The sequence below is a fragment of the Dermacentor silvarum genome, chromosome 1 (genome assembly GCF_013339745.2).
Source record: "Dermacentor silvarum isolate Dsil-2018 chromosome 1, BIME_Dsil_1.4, whole genome shotgun sequence".
NCBI classification, from domain to species: Eukaryota; Metazoa; Arthropoda; class Arachnida; order Ixodida; family Ixodidae; genus Dermacentor; species Dermacentor silvarum.
Window position 1 is genome coordinate 7,386,475 of NC_051154.1, and position 24,570 is coordinate 7,411,044.

Sequence of the window (24,570 nt, forward strand, 5' to 3'; positions counted from 1 at the left end):
CGTAACTTTCCTGAGCGAACGGCAAAGTGTGGCACTAATAACCGAAACTGCGGCACCAGTGTCAACGAGGGCGAGTGCAGCGACGCCGTCCACATATACATCAATAATATTAGTCGGAGAAGGGAGAGGCCTTGGTCTGTTCGTGGGTGACGCAGTTCTCGCCTCTGGAACTGCGGCGATTAGTTTTCCCGTTCCGGCGTAGAAGGACGACGACGCATCGGTGAAAGCGAGCGACGTCGGGGCGATGGCGAACGGCGGTCAACAAGAGGGCGGTGGTCCGAGTAAGAAGACATCTGGCCAGGGTTCTGAGGCACGGAGGACGACGGGTATGGTGAACCGTATGGTTCGGTGTCGAAGCTACGGCGGTAGGATGTTGGGCGGCGACGGCAAAATCGTGCAATGTGGCCAGGTAGACCACATGCAAAACATATTGGGCGGTTGTCAGGAGTGCGCCATTGTCCACTGCTGTGTGGGTACCGCGGCTGAACGAAGTGAGGGGCTCGACGCAGTGGCACGGCTGATGGGAATGGCGCAAAGGTCTGAGGTGGTGGCCGTGCGAGAGCCTCGGCATAGCTAAGAGGTGCAGTCACCTCGGGAAAAGCAACGGGAGTCGGCACCGGTGGAGTCTCGCGGGCAGAAGGGAGAGCTGCGCAAACTTGCTCTTGGATGACCTGGCGAAGGTTGGCCGGCAAAGACGAGGGTGGTGACGTGGCTGAGGACAGCAGCGAAAGCTGGCGAGCGACCTCAGCACGGACGAACTCTTTAATTTGGCAAAGCAGGGAGTCCATGTCAGGAGCCACGGCCACGCTCGCGAGGCTTTCATCGGACACAGGTGGGCGCCGTGTGAGAAGACGCTGCCTGCAGAGCTCGTCGAAACTCTGGCAAAGCTCAATGACCTGAGAAACTGTGTCAGGGCTTTTTGACAGCAGCATATGAAAGGCATCGTCGGAAATGCCCTTCATGATGTGACGTACCTTGTCCCCCTCCGCCATCGTCGGGTTGACACGCCGGCAGAGGTCGACGATGTCCTCTATGTAGCTGGTGAACGTTTCACCAGTTTGCTGGGATCGGCTGCGCAGGCGTTGTTCAGCGCGAAGCTTGCGCACGCCAGGGCGGCCGAAAACGTCTGCAATGCTGGTTTTGAAGCGAGCCCATGTGCGGAGATCGGCTTCGTGGTTTCGAAACCACAGCTTGGCGACGCCCGACAGATAGAACATCGCGTTGTTCAGCTTCTGGGTGTCGTCCCATTTGTTAGTGTTGCTGGCGCGTTCATACGATTCCAGCCAATCTTCAACGTCTTTCTCATCGGTGCCGCAGAAGATGTCAGGATCCCGCTGACGCAGGGCACCGGCACATACGATGGCTGGAGTAACCGGTGGGGATGTCGGGCTGGGGTCGTCAGGCATGACGGACGGCAGAGTTCGGGTGCGTAATTCCAGGTTGGGGGAAACCGCAGCACTTCCACCAGAATCTAATGTGAACACAGTACAAAAGAGCAGCGGGCAGCGTTGGCAGCGCGTCTCAACCAGAGCGGCTCAGGCAAACTCGAGCTCGCGCTTCCCGGATGACTGGCGATGTGGCTACAGCGCCGGGCATTCGTCTTCACTACAATATATACATATATATGGATAACTTTAAGAGAGGAAGCACAGATAGAGTGCTAGGTTACGGCACGACAACACGTAAATAGTTCACACAGGCAGGGTGACTATTTGTCACCTTCCCGATTGCAAAAGGATGTCATCGTAATCCTCATCGTGGCTCATGTAGGATGCTGCTCGGTGTGTCATTTTGTTGGCTCTCGTCATTACCCGGCGGCGTCATGTATAGCATTTCTCAAGCCAAACGAGGAGTTGCCTCTGGTGGTGCCACATCGGTGCGGCGTTAAGATTATAAATCGGTACACTCTGAACAAAGTGCGTTCCTGGGAGAGCAAAACCAATGCACGGGCCGAGTATTGACACATTTGCATTGTATGAACAGCGGACGAAGGTGACGCTAGCCTGAAACTATACCGCGCACTTCGCGAAGTGTGTTTTATAGGGTGCTGGGCATTTTAACAATATACCTGATAGTGTGTGACGCCCCAATTGGTTATGCAGTGTTAGTTAACCTAGTACTGCATACATACTTTTAAAAAATCTGCAGCCGTAAGTTCCACCCTAACTTTCTGCAATTGCTTTCAATTATTCTGCTACGCATTTCCGTAGAAACTACGTGTCGTTCATGGGCCTTTCCTGATAAAGGTAGGAACAGTACTGTATGCATATAAACACATATTCACCGACTTAGTTTTTAGCGTCGAAGCAATTACCGTGCCGTGCCTGCGATGTGACAGCGTCCGAGGCGAGTTCCAGGGCGCAAAACACGAAATCGGGACCCCGCTGTTCAAGATGACCTGTCACCATTTTGTCGCACAACAAACATCCCGTAAACGACAATGAAGCATTAGAAACAGGGGCGTAGCCAGGGGGGGGGGGGGGGTTCAACCCCCCCCCCCCCCGCCTCGCCTCACTTTACCCCCCCCCCCCTCCCCTTTGTTCTCGTCGCTTCGTACTGACATAAATCAAGGAACCGGTGCTACTATCACAATTTCATTCCTGGGCGCTTCCGTTTGGGTTGGTAATTTACAGCGAATCATTTCTGCATATGGAAAAAAACTGTCACGGTGTTTGTCAAGGCTTTGACACTCTCTGAGGTTTTGGGCGAGAATGTGGCGGCCGCATTCTGAAGCAACAAATGCAGCAGCCGCATTTTAGATGAAGGCGAAAATGCTCGAGGCCCGTTTACTTAGATTTAGGTGCACGTTGAAGACCCCAGGTGGTCGAAATTTCCGGTATACATTTCCGCCGCTTCTCTTCAGGTGCCGGTTAGGCCGCGCTCGCGCAGGATAAGTCTGCGCGCGAAACGTCTCTTGTTTGCGATAGCGCCCCTACGGAAGGCTGGTAATTACTGTTGTGTTGTTGAATCCCAAACCAGCAATTACGCAAGGCTGGTAGTTGCTGTTGTGTTGTGGAATCCCAAACCAGCAATGTACACACGAAGGGGTTGATGCCAGCAGTGAAATTCCACCGACTCGCAACAGAATGCACGAAACAGACAGCCGACAAGCATGGATTACTGCTGTGCGCAGTACAGCGTAAGTAAACTCTTGTTGCAGGCGCTGACAGTTCTCGTCGGAGTTCACGCGTCCTGAGAAATTGATTATGTGCACTATGCACTGAACAAGACTGGAGTTCATTCCTGCATCACTAGTACACTAATCAGTCGAGATTCTGTGAGGTACGAGGCCGCTTCCTGTTTGCACCGGCGTAAGTGAAGCAGAAATGAGTTGCACGCACTAGAGCACTGCACGGGCTCGGGCTTACCCAAAAGCCCGAGCCCGGCCCACGGGCCGGGCCGGGCCGGGTAGAGCAGTTTTTTCACGGGCTCGGGCCGGCCTCGGGCACCCCCCCCCCCCCCCCCCCCCGAAAAAAATTTCTGGCTACACCCCTGATTAGAAATGTATCGTGTATGCGTTTGTTCCTTTGAAAGTCGCCCGCGTCGGCATCTTAAGTTTCAAACGTTAGCAAAATGACACAGCATACGTACTAATTAATTGTACGCGTCCATCGTGACAAATACTCGTGCGGAAAGTCAGACGCACCGCTTGCGGTGGCAGCGTCATCGGCTCATCAGTGCAGGCGTGAATTGATACGTCGCGGAGTATCTGCACGTTGGCTTTTCTGATTGGCGGACGCGGCCCGTGGCCTGCACTGCAAGTAAAATTCTAGGCCAACGATATAGGAATGGCGTCGAGAAGCCGAGTTTCCGGCGAGCAGTAAGAACAATTTCATCAGCAGAGTCGGCGGTAATCTTGCTCCGTGGGCACGAGTGGGCATCAACGAAGCGTAATTCCTTCATGCGCAAGCCAGCTTGGTATTGGCCACGTGACCGCCCAATGCGCGAAAAGTTCTCGGCGGAGCGCCGGTTGTCCATCCGCCAGGACCGAAGACGCGTTCCCTGCACGAGCGGCTCGACTGATGCGAGTAGGCCCGCTGTGTTGCCGCTTGCTGTGTCCCCTATAAAGTCGATGGCCGCAAGTAGCCCTACCCCCCCCCCCCCCAAAAAAAAAAAAAAAAAAAAAAAAGACACCCGCCTCTTCCCGTGGTCCGGAAGCCGTCACGCTATAAAATTACACCGCACAACAACGGCGGACCGTGCGCGCCACCTCATCGCGTGCTGATCCACGGAGTAGAATCTCAAGCGCGGCACGCGACACGAGAAAAAAAAATAAAATAAATAAAGTGGGCAGAGTTTCTTGATGGCGAACGTCTTGAGTTCACGGGCGGGTTCACCTAGAATAAATCAGCTTTCTCCGAGACAGCTGTATCTCTTGGTTACACTTGTTGTATCAACAGTGCGTTAGTAAATGTGCACTAGAACGCAAAGATACTTTCCTATAGAGGAGAACCGACTGGGCCGTTATGCGGCAGCCTTCAAATCTTAGTCATCGCATTTATAATCTTCATGTATTCGTGCGTGTGTGCGGATTTCTGTGTGGTGTGTTAGCTTAAGGCTCACCATGTACCCCTCATTAAGTCAAAGATTAAGCGATAGACAACCAGTGTTATGTAGCAAACCATTCGTGTTTTGCAGCGTGGCGGTCTTGAAGGCCTACAAAAATGCCCGAGTGCTGCTCACCCTCCCCAAGAAAATCACCGACTACCAGTACCTGGGCATCTACTGCCGAAAGTTTGGGGTAAGGTTGACTATTGCCATGACAGGATGATGTTTGTAAAGATTGTGGTCCTGACGCCAGCTCTAAATGTGCCTCGCGTTTATGCTTCGACTGCCAGTTATTTTCTTTGTGTTCCTCACACCTTGACAAGAAATAATAATAATGTCAGTCAATCAATCAATAAATTAATCTAATATTAATTATAATGCCCAGGAACAGCTACGGAGCCTTCATACTGGTGCACTTAACAAGTAATACGCGAGACAAAATCTGTAGAGAAGACAAATGTGGTGGACAAAACAATCTGAGATAGAGAAACAGAAAAAAATAGGAAAACAGAATACGAGGAAGCGGACGTAAAAGGAAGTTAATCATAGAACATGATTAGCTACATATATGCAAAACACACGAAATTAACTCTGAATTAGGTCAATGCAGGCAGAGTACTTGTTATATGCGTTTTTAGAGTCGAGCCATAGGACGGTCTCTAATGCAACAAGGCCACGCAGAAAACGCGGAAAGATGCCTGGTATACTTTTGCGGCACGGGAAATTGCACATGATCAAGAAGCTTTGGACAATGCCATGAACCACCTTATAGAGGAACAGGACGTGTGACTTAATACATTTTGATTTTAGAGGTGTGAGTTGAGATATATTTGTGAGGGCTGTACTATGGTCGCTATAGGGGGTCTTGATGTGCGCGCGCGTTCTTCGGAGGGCGCAGGCATCGAGGCACCCTAATGGTAGCCACAACGGCAAAAGCGGTACTTGAAAATATATATAAATTTATTCCGGACGCGCACAGTGGGGTCAGAATTAGAAATGCGCACTCCGCCCCAAACTACACTGACACAGTTTAGTAGTGGAAGGCACACAGTAGAATACAATTTCAGAAAGGCAACAGGGGAGTGGAAGTCATGCGATATACGACGAACAATTCCAAGAGCACGAAGCGCACGTTGTTGCGCATATTTAGCGTGTGAAGAGAAGCTGAGCGTTTTGTCGAAGTACACAACAAAATCTTTCATTTCATCGGCCCTGGGCAATGGTGCCCAGGGCCGAGAAAAAAAAAAAAAAAAAAAAAAAAAAACGCGCGTTTGAGAAAAAAAAAAAAAAAAAAACCCGGCGCAGGAGGGTGACAGTGTAGAAAAAATATAATCAGGAATTTAAACATGGGGGGGCATGTCTCCCCTCCATGTTTAAATTCCTGATTATATTTTTTCTACACTGTCACCCTCCTGCGCCGGTTTTTTTTTTCTCTCTCTCAAACGCGCGTTTTTTTTTCTTCTTTTTTTTCTCCACACGAGATCCACACCGAGACAGTCCAAAATTCCCAGACGCCAGGATACCTTTTTCGGCGCCTTGACCACACAAGGTCTCGCCAATTCTGTATACCGCCGCGACGACGCCTAGGGCGAACTAGTGAGGCTAACGTCCCTTGACGGACCAAGCTGCTCCCTGTCAACCACAAAATTACCCGATGCCTTGATGCTACGCTACTCAAGTCATGCTTTCAACTCGTATTGTGACCTGCACACTGACCGGCTCTTCAGGGACCCTAAACGCACGCCGACCACGACTCCTCCGAACGCTCACTCGCCTCTCGCTCCCCCCCCCCCCCCCTCTGACGGTGTTTCTTTCTTTTCTTTTTTTCTTTATATATATATATATATATATATATATATATATAATTTTTTTTGCCACTTTCTCGCTCTCCCGCTCTTGTCCCCTCATCTTAGAAACCGCGCCTAGCCAGTCAAGAGCCGGCGCTCATTTTCTTTTCAGTTTCTCCCTTTACAGACAGCCACAGCGGACATCGACGTGACGTCACTCCACTAACCCTTTAAAACTAACCCGCCGAGGATGACGAGGCCGCCTTTGGCGAAGATAGGTCCTCCTATCGAAACGTTGGCCAGCCTTTCTGAGGCACCTTATCCCTGTTTATAATCCTTATTCCTCGTGTGCTACTCGTGTGCTACTCCATTAGTCAGCCATCTTTTTTTTTGATTTTAGTTGAAGGAGAACGTCTCGGGTGGACAGATGAAAGCCGAACATGGTGTCCGGGATGTATGCGTTGTCTTGTAGTTACGAGTCCCTCTCGCTGCTAGTTTATGCAATATTCTGGTCTCTAGCTTGGCTCGCAGCCTTTCTTCAAATTTATTTAAGAGTTTTCTTTCGGGTCTAGATTCTATTTCGCCCAATCTGTTGCCCGAAGTCTTCCTGTGCTCTGTTAGTGCAAAGTTGTCCGAGGCTCTCCATTTCCTCCGTGATGGGCGAAGGCCCCTCGCCATAACTGACCCACTTCTTCGACCCGGATCGTGATCTCGATTTGGCTCGATCTTATCTTGGATCTCGATCGAGGACTGGAAGGGTTCGTGCTCGAGGTAGTGGTTCTGTTACTGCCCGAGAGGGTGCTGGGGAAGTCCGAGTCGAAGGGTCATGCTTGGTCTTGCTGTTTTTGCACTTTTTGCTGCCTCATATGAACAGGTGGCGGCTTGAGTTGATTCTTGCATTTTTTGCTCGCAGTTTCGTGGGGAAGTTTTCAGATCTTGCACACTGGGTGCACAATTGCACAATTCGTTATTCGGCGCTTGGTTGGTTTGGCTGGATCAGAAAGGGAACTGACTTCAGCTGGCACAAGTCCTTTCCGTAAGCAGAATGCTTGTGCCAGTTGAGGTCAGCTCCCTTTTTGGTTCATTCAAGGCGTCAACAGCTCACGCAAAGCGCATTTGCAAGATCCTCCGCTCGGAGTTGTGGACTCAAGTCAGATTCAGCAGGGACTTATTGCGTGTCCTTTGCTATTCTTCGTATCGTACCTGGATAGCTGAGCAGCGTTTCAGGATTGTCAAGCGTCAGGCATCCCAGGCAAGAAATTCCGTTCCGTGCCATCGTAAACGAGAAAGGTTCTCGGCAGCAGTTAGTTAGCCAGTATCCTTTAAAGAGTTTGAAATCATTGCAAGTGGATGATCCTTTCACGACTAAAAGCTCTAGAGATGTAATTCAATTCCCGAAAGCTAGGAAACGCCTCTATCGCATACGCTTTTTCTGTAGACGTAGTTTATTTGTATTACTCAGTGCCTCAACAGGAAATGTGCGCCTCCGTTAGGGATTGCAGTGACCGTAACGGTGCAGTAGATTTTCAGAATCTAGTGGGCATGTCTATTAATAATTTTATGGTTTTGTTGGAATTTTATTTAAAGTCTACTTTTATTTCTTTTAGCGACGACTTGTATGTTCAATGGCAAGGAATATGCGTTGGTTCCTGTGTCGCTCCTGCGTCCTGTGACATTTTCTTGGCGTCAATTGACCACGACCTGCACTGTTCCTTTGACGATAGGTTCTATCTTAAGGTTTTTAGATACGTTGGTGTTTTTTTAATTTGTTTAACAAGTAACCATGATTTTACCGTTGACCAGTGCATTAATGAGGTCCTAGGCAATTTTAGGCTATGTGGGAAGGGCATGCTATTTCCACATGAAATCCCTTCCCATGGTAATCTTCAGTTTTGAGATGTGATTTTAGTTTTTGACCACGTCTGTTGGCAGTATAGCCCACGTGCATAGAAGGAATTGCTGCCGTACGATTAGGCACATTCAAAGTTAGTTAAAAGAGCAACTGCCACTTTGTTTTGAGTCTCATGAAGTCGTGCCCTCACGCGATGCAGGCTAGCTTTGACAACCAATTGGCGAGGCTACAGACAGCCGGCTACCGGAGCTCGGTCGTAGGGGCGATCTCAAAAACATTGCTTCAGAAGGTGAAGGGCAAAAAGCGTATGTCTAGCCCTAACCAAAAAGGATGCAAGCCCGCAGTGGTGCCACATGTCCACAAACTTTCCCACAATTTCAAGAAAGTCGCAAATAGGTTTGGTGTACTTGTTTTCTCAGCGCCACGCAAGTTGGCTGGACCGTGTCCGTGCATTAGCCGCGTTGACAAAAAGTCAGGATGCCAGAAAAACCTCACCAGAACGTACAGAGGTCAACACTCATGTCTAGATGCTTGGGACTGCACGAGCGACATCTACAGTTTGAAATAGGCCACATCTGAGCATGCGCGGTGCCAATGACGCGCCTGCCTCGCATTTTCTCTCCTTGTTTATCGCCGCGGCTGCAACAACTGCTTTGGCCGCCAGAAGCGCTGTCAACGGTGTTGCGCCGCCAAAAAAGAAAAACGCCCGGAATCGCCCGGCTCGGCGCCCGTATACTGCAGACTTATTCTCAGTTCGCGGTATACCGCCATTGCGTCGCACTTATATCTCGCGCATCGCGCCATGAATTTTGCATAACGCATTGCGTTCACTGCCGTCTGTTAGGAGGAAATTTTACAAACCTATTTTCATCGTTTATTGGTCGTCAACCCGCCAACGTTAATTGCTAATAATTGTAGGTTTCGATCGCACATACAGAAAATTGCTGCCTAGATATCCTGAACTTATGAGATTTATTGAAATCATCACATGTAGGTACCTCAAGAACGCTGTCAAATGTAAGAACAACATACATGAGTAGTAAGCGGAGCCATTTCCTTGTGCGTTTCGTGAGCGAACATTGTCAGTTATAACATTGTCAATAAGAATAAGCTTAAAGCATAGCTTGCACTGGGCGCCGAGAACGATTCGCTGCGTTTTTGTTTGTTTGTTTGCTTGTTTGTTTGTTTATTTTTGTTCTTGCGCTACACCGGTGACAGCGCTTTTGACGGCTATGGTATTTGGCTTAGCACTGTTGAAAGGGGGAGAATGAGCTGGTGCCGGTTCAGTCTGGGTCATAGTACTCGCGCACGTGCTTACAGTAGGAAAGCTCATCTCTCTGGGTAAAACTTGTGGTTGTGAGCCGAACCAGTCGAGTACGAATAGGTAAACGAATCCTCTACAGCTACCAAGCGCCGATCAGAATTATTTTTCGAAATCTTCTGCTTGTGGATTGATTTTTGACACATAAAAACATAATGTTGAAGCGCAAGTTGGCAACAAAATTAAAATAAAAAAATACTTTAAAAATTTCATTTTTGAGCCGCAACTCCCCTTTGACACTCCAGAGTTGGTTATTCATCGCAAAAGCGTAGCGCAGTAAGGACGAGGGACAAGTCGAGACAGGACAAGCGCTCGTCCGGTCTCGACTTTAACACTCGACAGTCCTTTAAGGAGCGGATAGCATTATGTCTAGTCTACGCCGCGCTTGGTTCCAATCCTGAGCGCACGCTATGTCTGCGGCGGCTCGAATGCCTTCTGTGCGAAAGTGCAGCCCTCGCCGCGTGACTTCGGGCAGCGCCAGTTCCGCTCGGCCAGAGCTGGCACTTCCCGTCCTAGTTTAGGTGATGCCTGTACTGCTTTGGCGCGTAGCACAGATGCTGCTGCAAGCTGTAGTGGCATCCTTTTAGCAGCCGTCAACGTTCCCTCTGGTCATCTTTCGGTTAATATTGTGAAGCATATATTTTGTGAAAAGACAAAGCGGGCGGCGCATGGATGATTGCGGTAATGTGTAAAGAAACGGCTCTAATATTTGTGCGGACATGCAAGTGCGACGTTTCGAGCCCACGGGCACTTTAATGCAGGCGAACTTCGGCCACGTGAGCATACCAAGCGGCTTTGAGCTCCCTCGAGAGCAGAGCCTAGGCCAGCTGACAACCAAGGCGCACGAGGCCCATGCCGCCGAAGTGGTTCTCAAGGACAGCGCTACTGTGGAGCTCAAGCAGTTCAAGTATGACGGCCAAGGTCCAGGTGAGCCTTTGGTCCTCGGGCTTTCACTGGTGCACGGCAGTTAGGGTCTTCGGCGTGTCGTATGGGGGGCGTGACTGGCTGAAACCGAAAAGTAGTGGCTTGGAAGCAGAGTGCTTATCAGTTACAGCTTTTTGAAACGCGGCGAGGATCCGAAAAGGAAGGTGGCGAGAAGACATATGGCTACGTGAGTTTCTCAGCGTAGCAGCGCCAGGTGTAAATATTTCGAGAGCCTCAGTTTGATGATTGAAACTATGAGACAAGAAGTGCATTTTTCTAATTAGGAACAGATTTGGAGTGGAACACGTGTGCCGGAAAACAGCCAGAAAACTCGTTCATTTTGAGTCCAGCCATTCCACAGGTATTAAAGATGGAAGAGCCGTCATGCGCTGTCGCCAAGAGAAAGGGTCATAGAACGAAAATAATAGGCACTCAGATTTTACTGAGATTCCCACTACCATGAAAAAGTGAAGTGCACACACACACACACACGCACACGCACACGCACACACGCACGCACGCACGCACGCACACACGCACACACACACACACACACACACACACACACACACACACACACACACACACACACACACACACACACACACACACACACACACACACACACACATATATATATATATATATATATATATATATATATACGCACAAGCACACGCACATACAAGCGCTCACAAGTGTAACATATTATCATGATATGATAGATGCTGACCACCCGCCACATGGAAGACGAAGAAGTGACTCGGGGTTCTTGGCGCGAGCTATTTCCTATCACCCTTGTTCTCTGGCCTGCTCTTTTAAGTACACTGCATAAATCATCGATTTCTCTGTAATGATGAACAGTAATCGAACAAGGAATATCGCTTCAAGCCAAGACAATGGGGACTTCGTCGAGGCAGCAGCAGTTATCCTTAGCATTATGTAAGCCTAGCTCACTCTCCGCCACCCTCAGTGGGGGAGGAGGCAGGAGCTAACGTCAAGAGGAGGTAGAAGACGGACTGGGACACAGCGAATTGGACAAACCCACATATGCTCGAGCCATGTTTTGAGGCAACAACAACAACACATATGCTACCTGAAGACTTGGTGTCATTGTTTGTTGGCTTCTTATGATATGATTAATAAAAATCGGGCCACTCGGTTCCCTTTTCTCTCGTTAATTACATAACGAGGGCTCGAATCCGGCAACAATGATGTCTTCAGGTAGCATATGTGGGTTTATTGACCAGTTGCCTTCACCCAAAAAGGTCACGTCCTCGTGACGCCTGCGGCAGAAAGGATGTTCCACATCCGCCGCCTAGGTTTGTGAGTGGTGGCGCTGGCTAACACTCCCAGGGTTAATTCTAGTTGTAAAACATAAATACCCCGGAAAGTGAATGGGAAAACGGCGCCGCGGTAGCTCAATGGTAAGAGCATCGCACGTGTAATGCGAAGACGTGTGATCGTTCGCCACCTGCGGCCAGTTGTTTTTTCATCCATTTTCATTTCCATTAAGTTATTATTTCTTTAATTCAATCAGTAAGTACAAGTAATTTCCCATGTGTTGTCCTTGGTGTCATTGTTTGTTGGCTTCCTATGATAGGCTCGGACTGCAAGTGTTTCACGAATGAAAAAAAAAAATATTAAACCTTCCTGACCTGTCCCAGCGTCGTCAAATTTCTCGTCTATGTGTATTTCACAAACTGTATTACACGAATGAAAATCTTAAACAATCAATGCTAATCACTCATGACCACGTGTCAACGCGCATTGACCATAGACACACAATTGGTGTTCCATTATCAAAAACTAACCTGTATTCTGAATCGTTTATTCCCAGTACTAGTAGCTAGGGGCTGGAATCACCTTCTCGCCTCCATCGTCTCCATACAAGATTCCACAATGTTCAAATCTGCAAGTTGCCATCACCTATACTAAACGGAGTCATGAGGGAGGTAATAAAGGACCTAATAAAGACACGATAAAACATGAAAGTGTACAACTCAAAAGATCAGATAGAATTCGCTGAACTGTCAAAACTGATCAACAAAAAGAAAGTAAGGGATATTCGAAATTATAACGTGGGAAAGATTGAGGAAGCCGTAAAATATGGACGCAGCATGAAATCAGTTAGAAGAAAGCTTGTATGATGTATGATGTATGATAAAGATGTATGAACTGAAAGATGAGCAGGGTAATATCATCAGCAATTTAGATGACACAGCAAAGCAGCGGAAGAATTCTATACTGACCTGTACAGTTCCCAAAACAGCCAAGCTACTTTCATTCGAAATAGTGATGAACCGGATACAGAATCTCCTTCTATAACTAGCGATGAAGTTAGAAGGGCCTTGAAAGACATGACCAGGGGAAAAGCGGCTGGAGAAGATGGAATAACAGTCGATTTAATCAAAGATGGAGGAGATATCATGCTTGAAAAGCTTGCGGCCCTTTATACGCAATGCCTCACAACTTAAGTGTACCAGAGAGCTGGAAGAACGCCAACATTATACTTATCCATAAGAAGGGAGACGTTAAAGAATTGAAGAATTACAGACCCATTAGCTTGCGTTCAGTATCATATAAGATATTCACCAAGGTAATTTCAAATAGAATCAGGGCAACACTTGACTTCTGCCAACCAAGAGAACAGGCTGGCTTCAGGAAGGGATATTGTACGATGATCATATGCACGTCATCAATCAGGTAATCGAGAAATCTGCGGAGTACAATCAACCTCTCTAATGGCTTTCATAGATTATGAAAAGGCATTTGATTCAGTAGAGATACCAGCAGTCATAGAGGCATTGCGTAATCAAGGAGTACAGGAGGAATACGTGAATATCTTAGCAAATATCTACAAGGATTCCACAGGCACTTTGGTTCTCCACAAGAAAAGCAGAAAGTTACCTATCAAGAAAGGGGTCAGGCAAGGAGACACAATCTCTCCAATGCTATTCACTGCATGCCTAGAAGAAGTATTCAAGCTCTTAGACTGGGAAGGCTTAGGAGTGAGGATCGACGGCGAATATCTCAGCAACCTTCGATTTGCAGATGACATTGTCCTATTCAGCAACACTGGAGACGAATTACAACAAATGATTGAGGACCTTAACCGAGAAAGTGTAAGAATTGGGATGAAGATGAATATGCAGAAGACAAAAATAATGTTCAATAGCCTGGCAAGGGAACAAGAATTCAGGATCGCCAGTCAGCCTCTAGGTTCTGTAAAGGAGTACGTTTATCTAGGTCAATTACTCACAGGGGACCCTGATCACGAGAAAGAAATTTACAGAAGAATAAAATTGGGTTGGAGTGCATACGGCACGCATTGCCAAATCCTCACTGGGAGCATACCACTGTCGTTGAAAAGAAAAGTGTACAATTATTGCATTCTACCAGTGCTAACATACGTGGCAGAAACTTGGAGGTTAACAAAGAAGCTCGAGAACAAGTTAAGGACCGCACAAAGAGCAATGGAACGAGAAATCTTAGGAGTAACTTGATACAAAGAGACAGGAAGAGAGTGGTGTGGATCAGAGAACAAACGGGGATAAACGATATTCTAGTTGACATTAAGCGGAAGAAATGGAGCTGGGTAGGACATGTAATGCGTAGGTTGGATAACCGGTGGACCATTAGGGTTACAGAATGGATACCAAGAGAAGGGAAGCGCAGTCGAGGACGGCCGAAAGCCAGGTGGGATGATGAAGTTAGGAAATTCACAGGCGCAAACTGGAATCAGCTAGCGCAAGACAGGGGTAATTGGAGATCGCAGGGAGAGGCCTTCCACCTGCAGTGGACATAAATATAGGCTGATGATGATGATGATGATACTAAACAATTTGTTATTATTTTCGCTATTTGTTTATTTTTTCGTTGTCATCCACTCATTTCTTTAATGCCTGAACAGAAAATAAAAGGAGAGTAAATAAATTAAATGAAACTCCAGGGTCACATGACCACATTCTTCATACAATATGGAAGAGACGCCAAACAGCCTGCCGTGTCTTAAACATCCGCCGAACGTCGTGCATCGCAACTGCCGCCCACTGTGCTTGCAGATGCGCTGTTCAGCCAGATCGTCCAACGCTGCAGGAGGCCAGGAATCGGTGGCTACGACGGATACTTTCAACCGCCTATTATAGTGCACGTCGCTTCTGGCTCTCGCAACTCTGGTATCACGGGAACAGGCGGCTATGTTCATTCGCAGGGGTACCGCACATGCGCAGCTCGACACTGTAACGAGACACAAGAAGTCGTCGCGATACGATGTCAACTCGGACGGCATGTCCCGATCCTTGTATCAGCATACGTACGTTCTGATACCAGCTGCCGGTTCTGATATCCGTTAAAACAGAAGTGATGTCATTTTGTCCTCAAAGGCGCGAAATTTGTTTTCGGAGGCCTGCCATTAGAGCTGTATATTCAAATGATGAAGTTAGGGAATTTGCAGGCGCAAACTGGAATCAGCTAGCGCAAGACAGGGGTAATTGGCGATCACAGGGAGAGGCCTTCGTCCTGCAGTGGACATAAATATAGGCTGATGATGATGATGATTCAAATGCCCCGCCATTCGACTTGATGGGCGTTTCGAGCTTTCAGCGCGGAAAGGGATGCAGGAAAAGGTCAGCCGTACGGGTGCTGAAATCGCACCGCTGCAGAGAACATACTTGCTTTGGAGGCCGACGAATGCTTTGGAAGTAGAGTGCACGTCCTTTCGTCGGACGCCAAGCCCGTCGACCAGCGCTGCCGCACGAAAACAACTAAAGCAAACAAGTATCTGGCGGTCGCAACTCACTACTTCTGACTGCGCATGCAGTTAAGAAAAAATGAAACTACCCGCGGTCACCAAATTCAGACAAACTTCGACAAGCAAAAAAACACAACATGTGATGGGGGCGTATTGTAACAGGTTAACTTTAAGAGCGCGCCTTTCCACGCACACCAAGAGCTGCATTGAATTGCAAGTGATAGCGGCGTCAACGCTCGCCGCGATCGGTTGGCGCTCTTACGGTGGGCGCTGAAAAAAGGTATGTATTGATAACGATCACACAAAATACAGTTGTCTCTTCCTTTCTCGCCAAGCGTATATAAAATTTAATAGATATTTAATTTCCGTTGATTGAATCTAACTGAGTCTCGCTTTAATTAAAAAAACGCTTTTTTTCACAATGTTTATTCCTTTCAAACATAACCACGCTTCAATCGCTACTCCCATAACCACCCTTGCTAATGTCGGTGACAATTTGTTCTGAACCGCTTTTCGCCCGAAGCTTCGCGACCTATTTGAATCGACTTTGAACACGGCTTCTACCCAAGGTCGATCCAAATACGGCGCGCGTACGTGGCGACGATTTTATCGCCCTTGGACTTTATACGGAACCTGACGGCGACGACGACGGCGATTGCGATGGCGACGGCAGAAATCCGCTTGGAATGTCCATATAATTGCTATCGCAATAAAACCTAAATGCTGCGACGTTCTTGCTTCCAGCGTGTGTTGGGCAGTCATTTATCTAACAAAATTGTCCTAATATTCACTTTGATGCCTAAACGACCTGCACGGATCTAAGGGCTATCACAATAAAAATCACAGTTTCTCCCGAAAGGCCAAGCATTGATTGCGATAGCAAATTATTAGGCAGCTATACGAAGTAAGGTTAATCAAAATTTAACTTAGGCGAGTTGGTTCCTACTTAAATGAAAGGTTAGCCGTTTTATCAGCTGCATAACACGCTGCAAACATTTGCTTACGAACTAAATTAGCAAGCAATTTTTCACGTGCGCACAGACAAATACGAACACATCTCACTCATTTTTTCTTGCGCTAAATACAGTAGGACGCCACAGAGATGAAACGGACACTGGATATGAAGCGGACACGAAGTGACACACGGGAGCGCAAGTTGTCACTTCGTGTCCGCTTCATATCCAGTGTCCGTTTCATCCCTGTGGCGTCCTACTGTACTTAGTGCAAGAAAAAAAATGAATGCACACCAACTAGCCCAATTCATAGCTCTTCTAAACATCTCACTCTATGACCGCGGACACTCGCTGTCAGAAGCTGGCGTGATGAAGAGCGGCAGCAACGAACGAATTGACCTTCGTGCTGCCTCTCGCTTCAACGCGAACTAAGCGGCGAGAACACAGAGCACACGAAGCCACCAGCCCTCGCCGCTACTAGACTATGTACCCATCGCAGATCGCTTCAAGATACGCTCTTAAATAAGTTTGCACCCTTTGGGCTTGCCACGCAACAATAATCGTCATCTCTTTTGCTTGCATTTTTTTCTTGAAAACTCTGCGCTCCCTACTTTCCTGTCGAGAATGCAATGTCACGTTGATAACGCGTCTGCCGGTCGTGACCTTGAAGTGCCGGGCGACCAGCGTTAAAAAAAAAAAAAAGGCGCGCTAGGTAGTTGACGATTATTGTTGTGGGACAAGATAAGCCCTAAAAGGTGCAAACTTTTTTAAGACTCAGCCGCAGCCGGAGTAGAACGCCGGGCTTCTGCCTCGCGCGCGATGGAAGAAGGCGCGCTTCCTCCCCGCCCTTGCGCACGCGAGATCGAGCCGCCATCCCTCTCCCCTCTCCACTCACCCTCGCACGTTGGCAGCTGCAGCAAACAGCGCGTGGCCGTCATCGCACTTGGACTTTATACGAAACATCACGGCGACGCTGGAACCTGGAGTATCCATATAAAATAAGACAACCTGTGTTTCATGTAAAAATACAAACAAAAAAGAAAAGCGCAAATAGAATATGCGGCCAGATTATCGAAAAAAATGTGATTAACTGTGGCAAACCTGTCTAGAAAAGTACATAGTTAACAGTATGACATATGCTCGCTGAGGCGTCTTTCGCGAGCGGGTTCAGCGACGGTGATTTCGCCGAAAAAGATGTGCTGCCAATCAACCCCAGATGGATTTCTCATGTTAGAAAATTGTTTGGCCAGCCAATGTGAACGCAAGGCCACGAAACTCCGTTGGGCTTGCTTGCAATTGCCGGGTGTTCCGGCGGTCTACTATACTCGTATGATAGCAACCCATGTTCGGATTCAGCATACACATGTGGGCTGTGGAGTTGAATAGGGCTTTGAACGTGAGGTGCAGAAATGTCCGCAGAGTAACACGGATTAAGTGAGAGAAAGAGAAATGGGTTGGGAAAGGCAGTAACCGGAAGAGCTTGTGGATTAACCCTTTAAGACGCTGTGCAAATAATTGTGCACACCAAGAAAGTGCGTCCACAGCAATAGTATTGATGAAAGTAATGGTAAGTACGTAAAATGTGTCGCATACATCTTGAAACTGTTCCCATTGGAATCGTGTTGCAAGTTTGAATAACGGGTTCAAAATGTTTTTTGTAAAACGAGTGGTAAGGTGGACGGTTGTGCGTACTTGCTCGGCGCGAGTATGTCATTGTATGTAGTGGGTGTACTCCTTTCATGGTTTTTCAGTGTGTTGCATCAGGTTTAATTTTCAAGTGCCTGGATGGGTGCTTTTCAAGCCTGCTAGACATGAAATAGTTGGTGTTCTCATATGTAATGCTCCTGTAGTGAGTTCCCGCATGGAGTCCATGTCCTGTAAACTTGACGAAACTAACTAAAGAATTGAAAATTCTTAATCTATGTATTTTGCAGCTGTATGCTTTTCATGATTCTGAATATGCAAGAAATGCTGTGAAAGAAAGTTTTAAGTCAACAGAATTCATTGGCGTCTGCAAGGGTTAAGTGATATCCTGAAAGAACAAAGTACAAGAAACGTTGCTCTGTTTTTTCTGAAATGTTGAAGTTCTGTTGATTTTTGAATTGTGGAAGTGTTGCAAGTTTGCTGCAGAAGAATTGAGGCTGTGAATCAGTTTTGCTCCTTGTAGGCTGCACCACCTGTCAGCTCGGCTCTCTGTGCTGCGATGTATGTGGATGGCATGAACCTCCTACTCGAGACTAGCAGAACAGATTTCGACGCCAGTGAGTGGAAAAGGTGTTTTTGTGATATCCGCGATGGATGAGAGTCCGTAGAAAAGGCGGCCACCTCGCCAAACGAGCAGGAAATATTTGGCAATATACCCGAGATATGCTGTTTTTGGAGAGTGCAACGTTGGCGGCATAACAGGGCGGATCATCTTTTCGCAGCCGCCTTCTTCGTGGTGGCTCCGAGCGTGAATGCCAGACAAGCGGACATGGTGAAGCTTCTCGACGAAACTGGCAAGTGGGTGAAGCGCATACTCTCAACCAATTAAAGAAGCAAACCAGTTAATAATGACTGGACTCGTATGTGATCTGCATGTGCCAGCGCAAGGCATTCTTTGTAAGTAGGAGCAACGGAGCAGCTATCCCCTTGTTTCGGATATGCACGCATGCAGCGTCTTGGCGCAATTCGGACCCAGGATCCGCAATACATGGCAAGGTGCGAGGATTCGAAAGAGGGATCGCCCGTGTACTCATTCAATCTGATGTTGCCACATCTGCTTTTCTGGCTCATTATGCGTTGGCCATGCCGTCACGATAACAGCTTTGCATATACAATACATACTTTGTGTGGTACAAATTTGCAAACATGGCGCTCACTGCGTTCACTCTGTGGGCCCTTCCTTGCATTTCCCATTGTTTATTGACTTTCGTGCACATATACATGACCGCTTATTATGAACGAAATAATTACCGAAAGGGGATAATTGTATCAGTCCATCGCTCTTACCGACAAAAAATGTCTTTACCGCACATGTGCAGAGATCGAGAAGGGGCTCGATTAGCAGCTATAACCACACCAGAAGAGGGCATAAAGTGTTTCGAAATGCGGAAATAATAAAATCTAAGTGGGGGTGAGAAAGGCAACTTGTCATTAGTGGTAGTCGCAGCCACATTTTACGCATTACGCCAGCGAACCATTTGAACTAGTGGCCCCGCTCTAATGCTTCTGGGTGTTAGCCAGCACCACTCATGATCAGAGGTGCACCGTTATTTCAACCGAGGAGCAGGTAATTTAAATTATCATATGCTTGCTGACTTGATGCGGCTGCAACTAACAGCCTCTAGGCTTCCCTTATTCTGCTCGCTTATCGCGATATCGGCAGCCCCGATGTTGTGAGGTTGCTACGAGGGATTCCTTCGCCAAATGGCCTGCTCTTCAGTTCCCGTACTATATTTGACGCCTGCACTTGAAATAATGCTCCCCATCCGCAGTAACGCCTATAAGTGGCGCTGGCTAACACTTCTATGGCTAAATGTACAGCCGCGTCCACGTCTGTGTAGAGCGCGCGAGCAGACGGCCTTGCTCTGCGGGGCGACACCGTGCGGCAGTTGCGGGATCTGACGCATTGTGCCCAGGAGCATGCGCGGCCTAATATACATGCAGATCTGCATTGCACGAGTGGCAACGTTGAAAAGTGCCGTTGTTTAACCGAATATGCACGCTTCCTCATGGCGCTCTCGGTATCTCCATGCCAAAAGATTAAGCGTTTTAGCTGATAACACGCGCCCGACTCTCACAACAAAATATGAGGGCTTTCTGGCACTTTCGATTAGGCGGTGATACGAAAAAATGATAACGCCAACAGTGGTGTAAAAAGAAAACCGAGGCGTTAATTTTGGGATGCCGTCTTCTGCAGCGCTTGGCGCTTATAGATAATGTGTTATTTTGTATTTTGGCTCAACAATAATTATTACAGGACGTGGCGTGATCAGCCATTGCCGAAGAAGAGAAGCTTCAGCCTACGGAGAGCGTTTCCACAAGGGGCCCTGTGGTTGAAACTTTGCCTCCTTCCTGAGTTTCCCTTGTTAGGCCGCTGCGGAATTCTTAGAATCCCCGTCTTTCTGTGGCTCGATCCCTTGTCGTTTTTTGGAGAAAACTGCATTATGCTCAATACCATAGCCATTAGAGCAGCAATGATCGCTTCGTTGGATCAGTTTGATATTTCTGTGTCTAATATAGACAGAGCGCATGCGATGTTGTCATTTCATTGGCCGATGACATTATCTGGGATGGGTAAAGACGTAGTTTTCCATATCAGGTGCCTTGACAGAATCGCACGCGTTATCACTCACGTGCGCAATTCCCTTGCCATCGCGCGTAGTAAGACGGCGCCCTCGGGTAATGCGCACAACCGGCAAAACAAGTGCGCTTACCAACATAATTTCTGGTTTAAAGCAGCGTGCGCCGATCTGCATGTCTGTTAGGCCGCGCATGCTCTTTGGCACACCTCTTCAGGCTCCGAAACTGCCGCAAGGCGTCGCCCCGCAGAGCAAGGCCGGCTGCTCGCGCACTCTACACAGACGTGGACGCGGCTGTACTGCGCATGTGCACAAAGCTGGGGGACGGTTGCCACTGTGGCAAGTGTTCGTTTGGCTCCCGCCAGCAGCAAGTTTGTTTCATTTAGTTTTAAATTTAAACAAGAGCTTCACTTGGACGTCACTTGAGGAGAACATGTAGAGTACGGTAGCGCTGCTGGTGATTTCCTGTTTCTTAATGCTTTTTTGTCTGCGCTTGGTTTTTTTCCAATGGGATGACCAGTTGAGAGATGTTTCCTTTCGTCGTGGCGCCGCATGTTGACCAACTCACCCTGTCTAATGTATCACGCAATTTGGGCGACATGCATCTTTTCTTATTTGTGTGGAGCGACGGCGCACAGAAAGGCAGCCGCTCGGCCGAGATTGTGGAATCGACCCTAGCATTGCGGAAAGAACCGTCGCCGCAGAGACTGCTTGTGCCGCAGGGACTCCAAGCTTGGCGCGTACGGCGGAAAAGATATCGTCCTCAAGCTACCGGACGGCCACCATTGGAACGAGTTCAGATGGTTCTCCGTGTACTGCTTTCAAGCCTCGGCGAGCTTCGCTGACGTCGCCATCGACGTCGCCGAGAAGCTGCCCGTCCACAATCCTTCGTCGGTCGCAGCCGCATCAGCCGGTAATGTCATTGCAGCGGCCAGTGCTTGGCGTCGCTAACCTGTGCTATGTTTTTATAGGGAGAGTGCTTGTATACAGCTCGTAATACGGAGTTGCGGAATTCACCGAAGGCCACCGCACCTCAACTCGGGATTACCTTACCGCGATTCTAAGGACCGCGGGAGCTCCTAAAAACACTTTTCTCAAGGCGACAATATTTAATGCACCCTGCTATGTCATATGAACAAAGCCAATCAGTTGCTGGTCGAGAAGCTTCTTCGTAACAGCGGCAGCAGCCGTGGCGGCGTCGTGCTTCGGTGTCGCGCTGCTCAGCGGGGATCCCGGCCGCATTAGACGCAGAACAGTAAAAATTAACACGGCGTGCCTCATCATCGCTCGTAACACCCCAGGATTTAATACTTTTTCGTAACAGCGGCCAATACGAGGCTGACGTCCCGGTGCGCACGTTACTATCTGGGAATACATGCTCCTATTTAACCACGCAGCTGGTCCCCTTTTAGAGGAAACAGTGTAGCGCATCCCTCATTTCATGGTCAAACACTTCTTTTAATGCGGCAGAAACGCCTGACAGTTCTGTTCACTCGCAATCTACATAGCGATGTCACGTCGCAAGTGTATTTAGGATATGTTAGAAGCCTGGTTAAGGATATGTTTTTGGGCGTTTGACTAGCTATTTTCTGCAGTTTATTGCTTTAACACAATCAGTTAATCCTGATAAAATATTCAGAAATATATTTTCAATAATTTCGCGTGAGAAGTTTGATTAACAGAAGAGAAGACCAAACACCAGTATCGGAACGTCAGAGTGACGTCACCAATTTCAAAATACTATTCGGGACGTTGTAGCGCAGTAAAAAAAAAAAAAAAAAAGTCTCGTCATTGCTTCCTCATTTATAGAATGCAGTTCGTCTAACTATAGCTCCGAGCCGTCGCAGTCCATGCCGTGAGGCAGTAAACATTCTAGCTTTGGCTGTTTTCGTATTGTAGAATGATCTAATGCACTTATTTATTGCTCTTCCCCTTAAATAGCTAGGCATTCCGTCTGTATTCGTTATGAGTAAAATCGTGCGCGCATATTGTTGGGCACAGTTGATTACATCGAAAACCCGAGGAAGGACGGTGCGATTCGTTTTCTGTAATCCAGTGAGAAACGGATCGAGCGCAAGCCGACGCTGTAAAGGCGGCAATGAGCACGTGACTGAGGAGACGTAATACGCCCGCACACAAATCTCAGTGCACGCGTTCGTCGCCGCCGAGGCCCGCGGCTATCTAAGTTCTGAAGCCGCAACTTTCCAGAGCGTAGGTGTGACTGTATTCAGCGAAAGCTTCCGATCGGCATCACGGCCGATCACCTGACGAACGTGTTGAATTGGAGCCTCCACAAAGCGCAGCTCATCGGCCGCGCCCTGTACACACCGCGTTTGTCTCGCAGGTGTCAGCCCCGCGGCGACGCTGGCTCTGTTGGTCCTGGCCTGCCTGGTGGCCGTCTCATAACAAGCCGCTCTCGTGGCAGCTCCAAGTATGTGAATCTTATGGACACCACATTGGTCTAATTAGAATCTTACACACGCATCATGCATTGCGGGAGCGTGAACATAGGTAATCTTGCTTCCATATCGCGGCCGGCTTCAAGTTCCACGAGAATGTGTCCACTACTAATTTCTCAACCAACTTTTCTACAACCAATAATAATAATAATAATAATAATAATAATAATAATAATAATAATAATAATAATAATAATAATAATAATAATAATAATAATAATAATAATAATAATAATAATAATAATAATTTATTGTCCAACATAAGTGGGGAAGCGAGCAGTAAAAGCTGCCGAAGAAAGTTTGGAATTAACTGCGGGCCATAATATCGTCTTCATAAGAACGAAGACTATGTGTCGATATTACTGTCCTGCGAATACGTGACACAATAGACAAAGTGTTACAAAAAGAAAAGATGCCACCCATGAGGCAACTGTCCTATAATTCTTGTAAAGTGGCATGGGTTTGCGTGTGGAGGCAGAAAAGTAAAGTGCTCTTCACACCTGAGCGGTACGTCATCTGCAGGAGTTAATTTAGTGCGGCTGCGTGGCCATCTTTTTAATTTTAGTAAAAAAAAGAAATATTTCTTTCTGCCTGAGTGCCAAGAAAGACGAAATGCATAATAATTTAGCGATATAGAAAATTTGCCCTCCTGAAAATAATATGGAAGCGCCCGGGGGTCAGTCACAAGCGCTTTTTGCGAATTTTGCTGAATCCGCATTCTGGAATCCCATAGCCAAACAAAAAGTGTTGTGGCTATGGATGTAAAAATATTTAGTAATAGAGTATGATTCTATCACATTGATACTAATTAATTATTACAGAGTAGGACCGCTTGTTGTGGAGAAAAAAATCGTGAGTACGGAACATTGTAATATTGGTCAAAGTCGAGATTTTTTTCATCCGTATATGTGAAGAGCATGGTTTCCAATTTTTGTCAGCATATTGCCAAAAATGTTGAAATTTGAAGCAAATATCTTTGCCCTAGATGGCGCTAGAAGATCACGAGATGCGCTCAAGTTTAGGCCTAATGTTAAATTAGCGGCATTTAAAAGAAGTTTTTTTTTTCTGGAAAATGCCTACATTGATTTTCTTTAATATTTCTCACATTAGGCCTATTGACTTGAACTAATAGAATCCGGGAAAACATGTTGCATCATTTGTTTTGCTTTGTAATTACAAATCGAGAAATGTGACCCAATAAACGGCACCGCCGCTGCGATATTTATTTATTATTTATTTATTTACAGATACTGCCAGCCCTTATTCACAGGGCTATAGCAGGAGTGGAATACGAACATTTCCAAAACAATAATTTTGTAGATTGAAAATTGTACATTGAAACATAAAAACGTACAATAAAATGAAAACAAAAATAACACCAAGAGGTAACAGCATAAACCGCAGTAGTTAACATAGATACAACGTACAGTATATTACTTACAAACAAGGATATCTCCAATGTGTATTGTGAAGAAATCAATTGATGAGGATGAAACGGCTTCTTCCGACAGGGAGTTCCATTCTTTGATAGCTCTTGGAAAAAAGCTATACTTAAAACAATCGGTATGAATAACAGGAAGACGAATAAACATTGAATGACGATGCCTAGTGGTTTCACTGGAAAGAATTTCAAAAAAGTCAGTATACCTAATATGAACACGATAATGAATTATTAGGTAAAGATATTTAA

At 47.2% G+C, this 24,570-nt stretch overlaps 1 protein-coding gene across 1 annotated transcript in view; it reads left to right on the forward strand.

The window, feature by feature from the left end:
* Positions 1–24,570, forward strand: part of LOC119456374 (protein Skeletor, isoforms B/C-like) — a 116,774-nt gene that overhangs the window by 71,556 nt on the left and 20,648 nt on the right. Inside the window, exons 4-8 of the mRNA XM_037718094.2 lie at positions 4,639–4,741; positions 10,270–10,435; positions 18,565–18,640; positions 21,144–21,334; positions 22,766–22,852. Of these exons, the coding sequence (XP_037574022.1) occupies positions 4,639–4,741; positions 10,270–10,435; positions 18,565–18,640; positions 21,144–21,334; positions 22,766–22,827 (598 nt within the window). The 3' untranslated portion in view covers positions 22,828–22,852. The remainder of the gene's footprint in view (positions 1–4,638; positions 4,742–10,269; positions 10,436–18,564; positions 18,641–21,143; positions 21,335–22,765; positions 22,853–24,570) is intronic.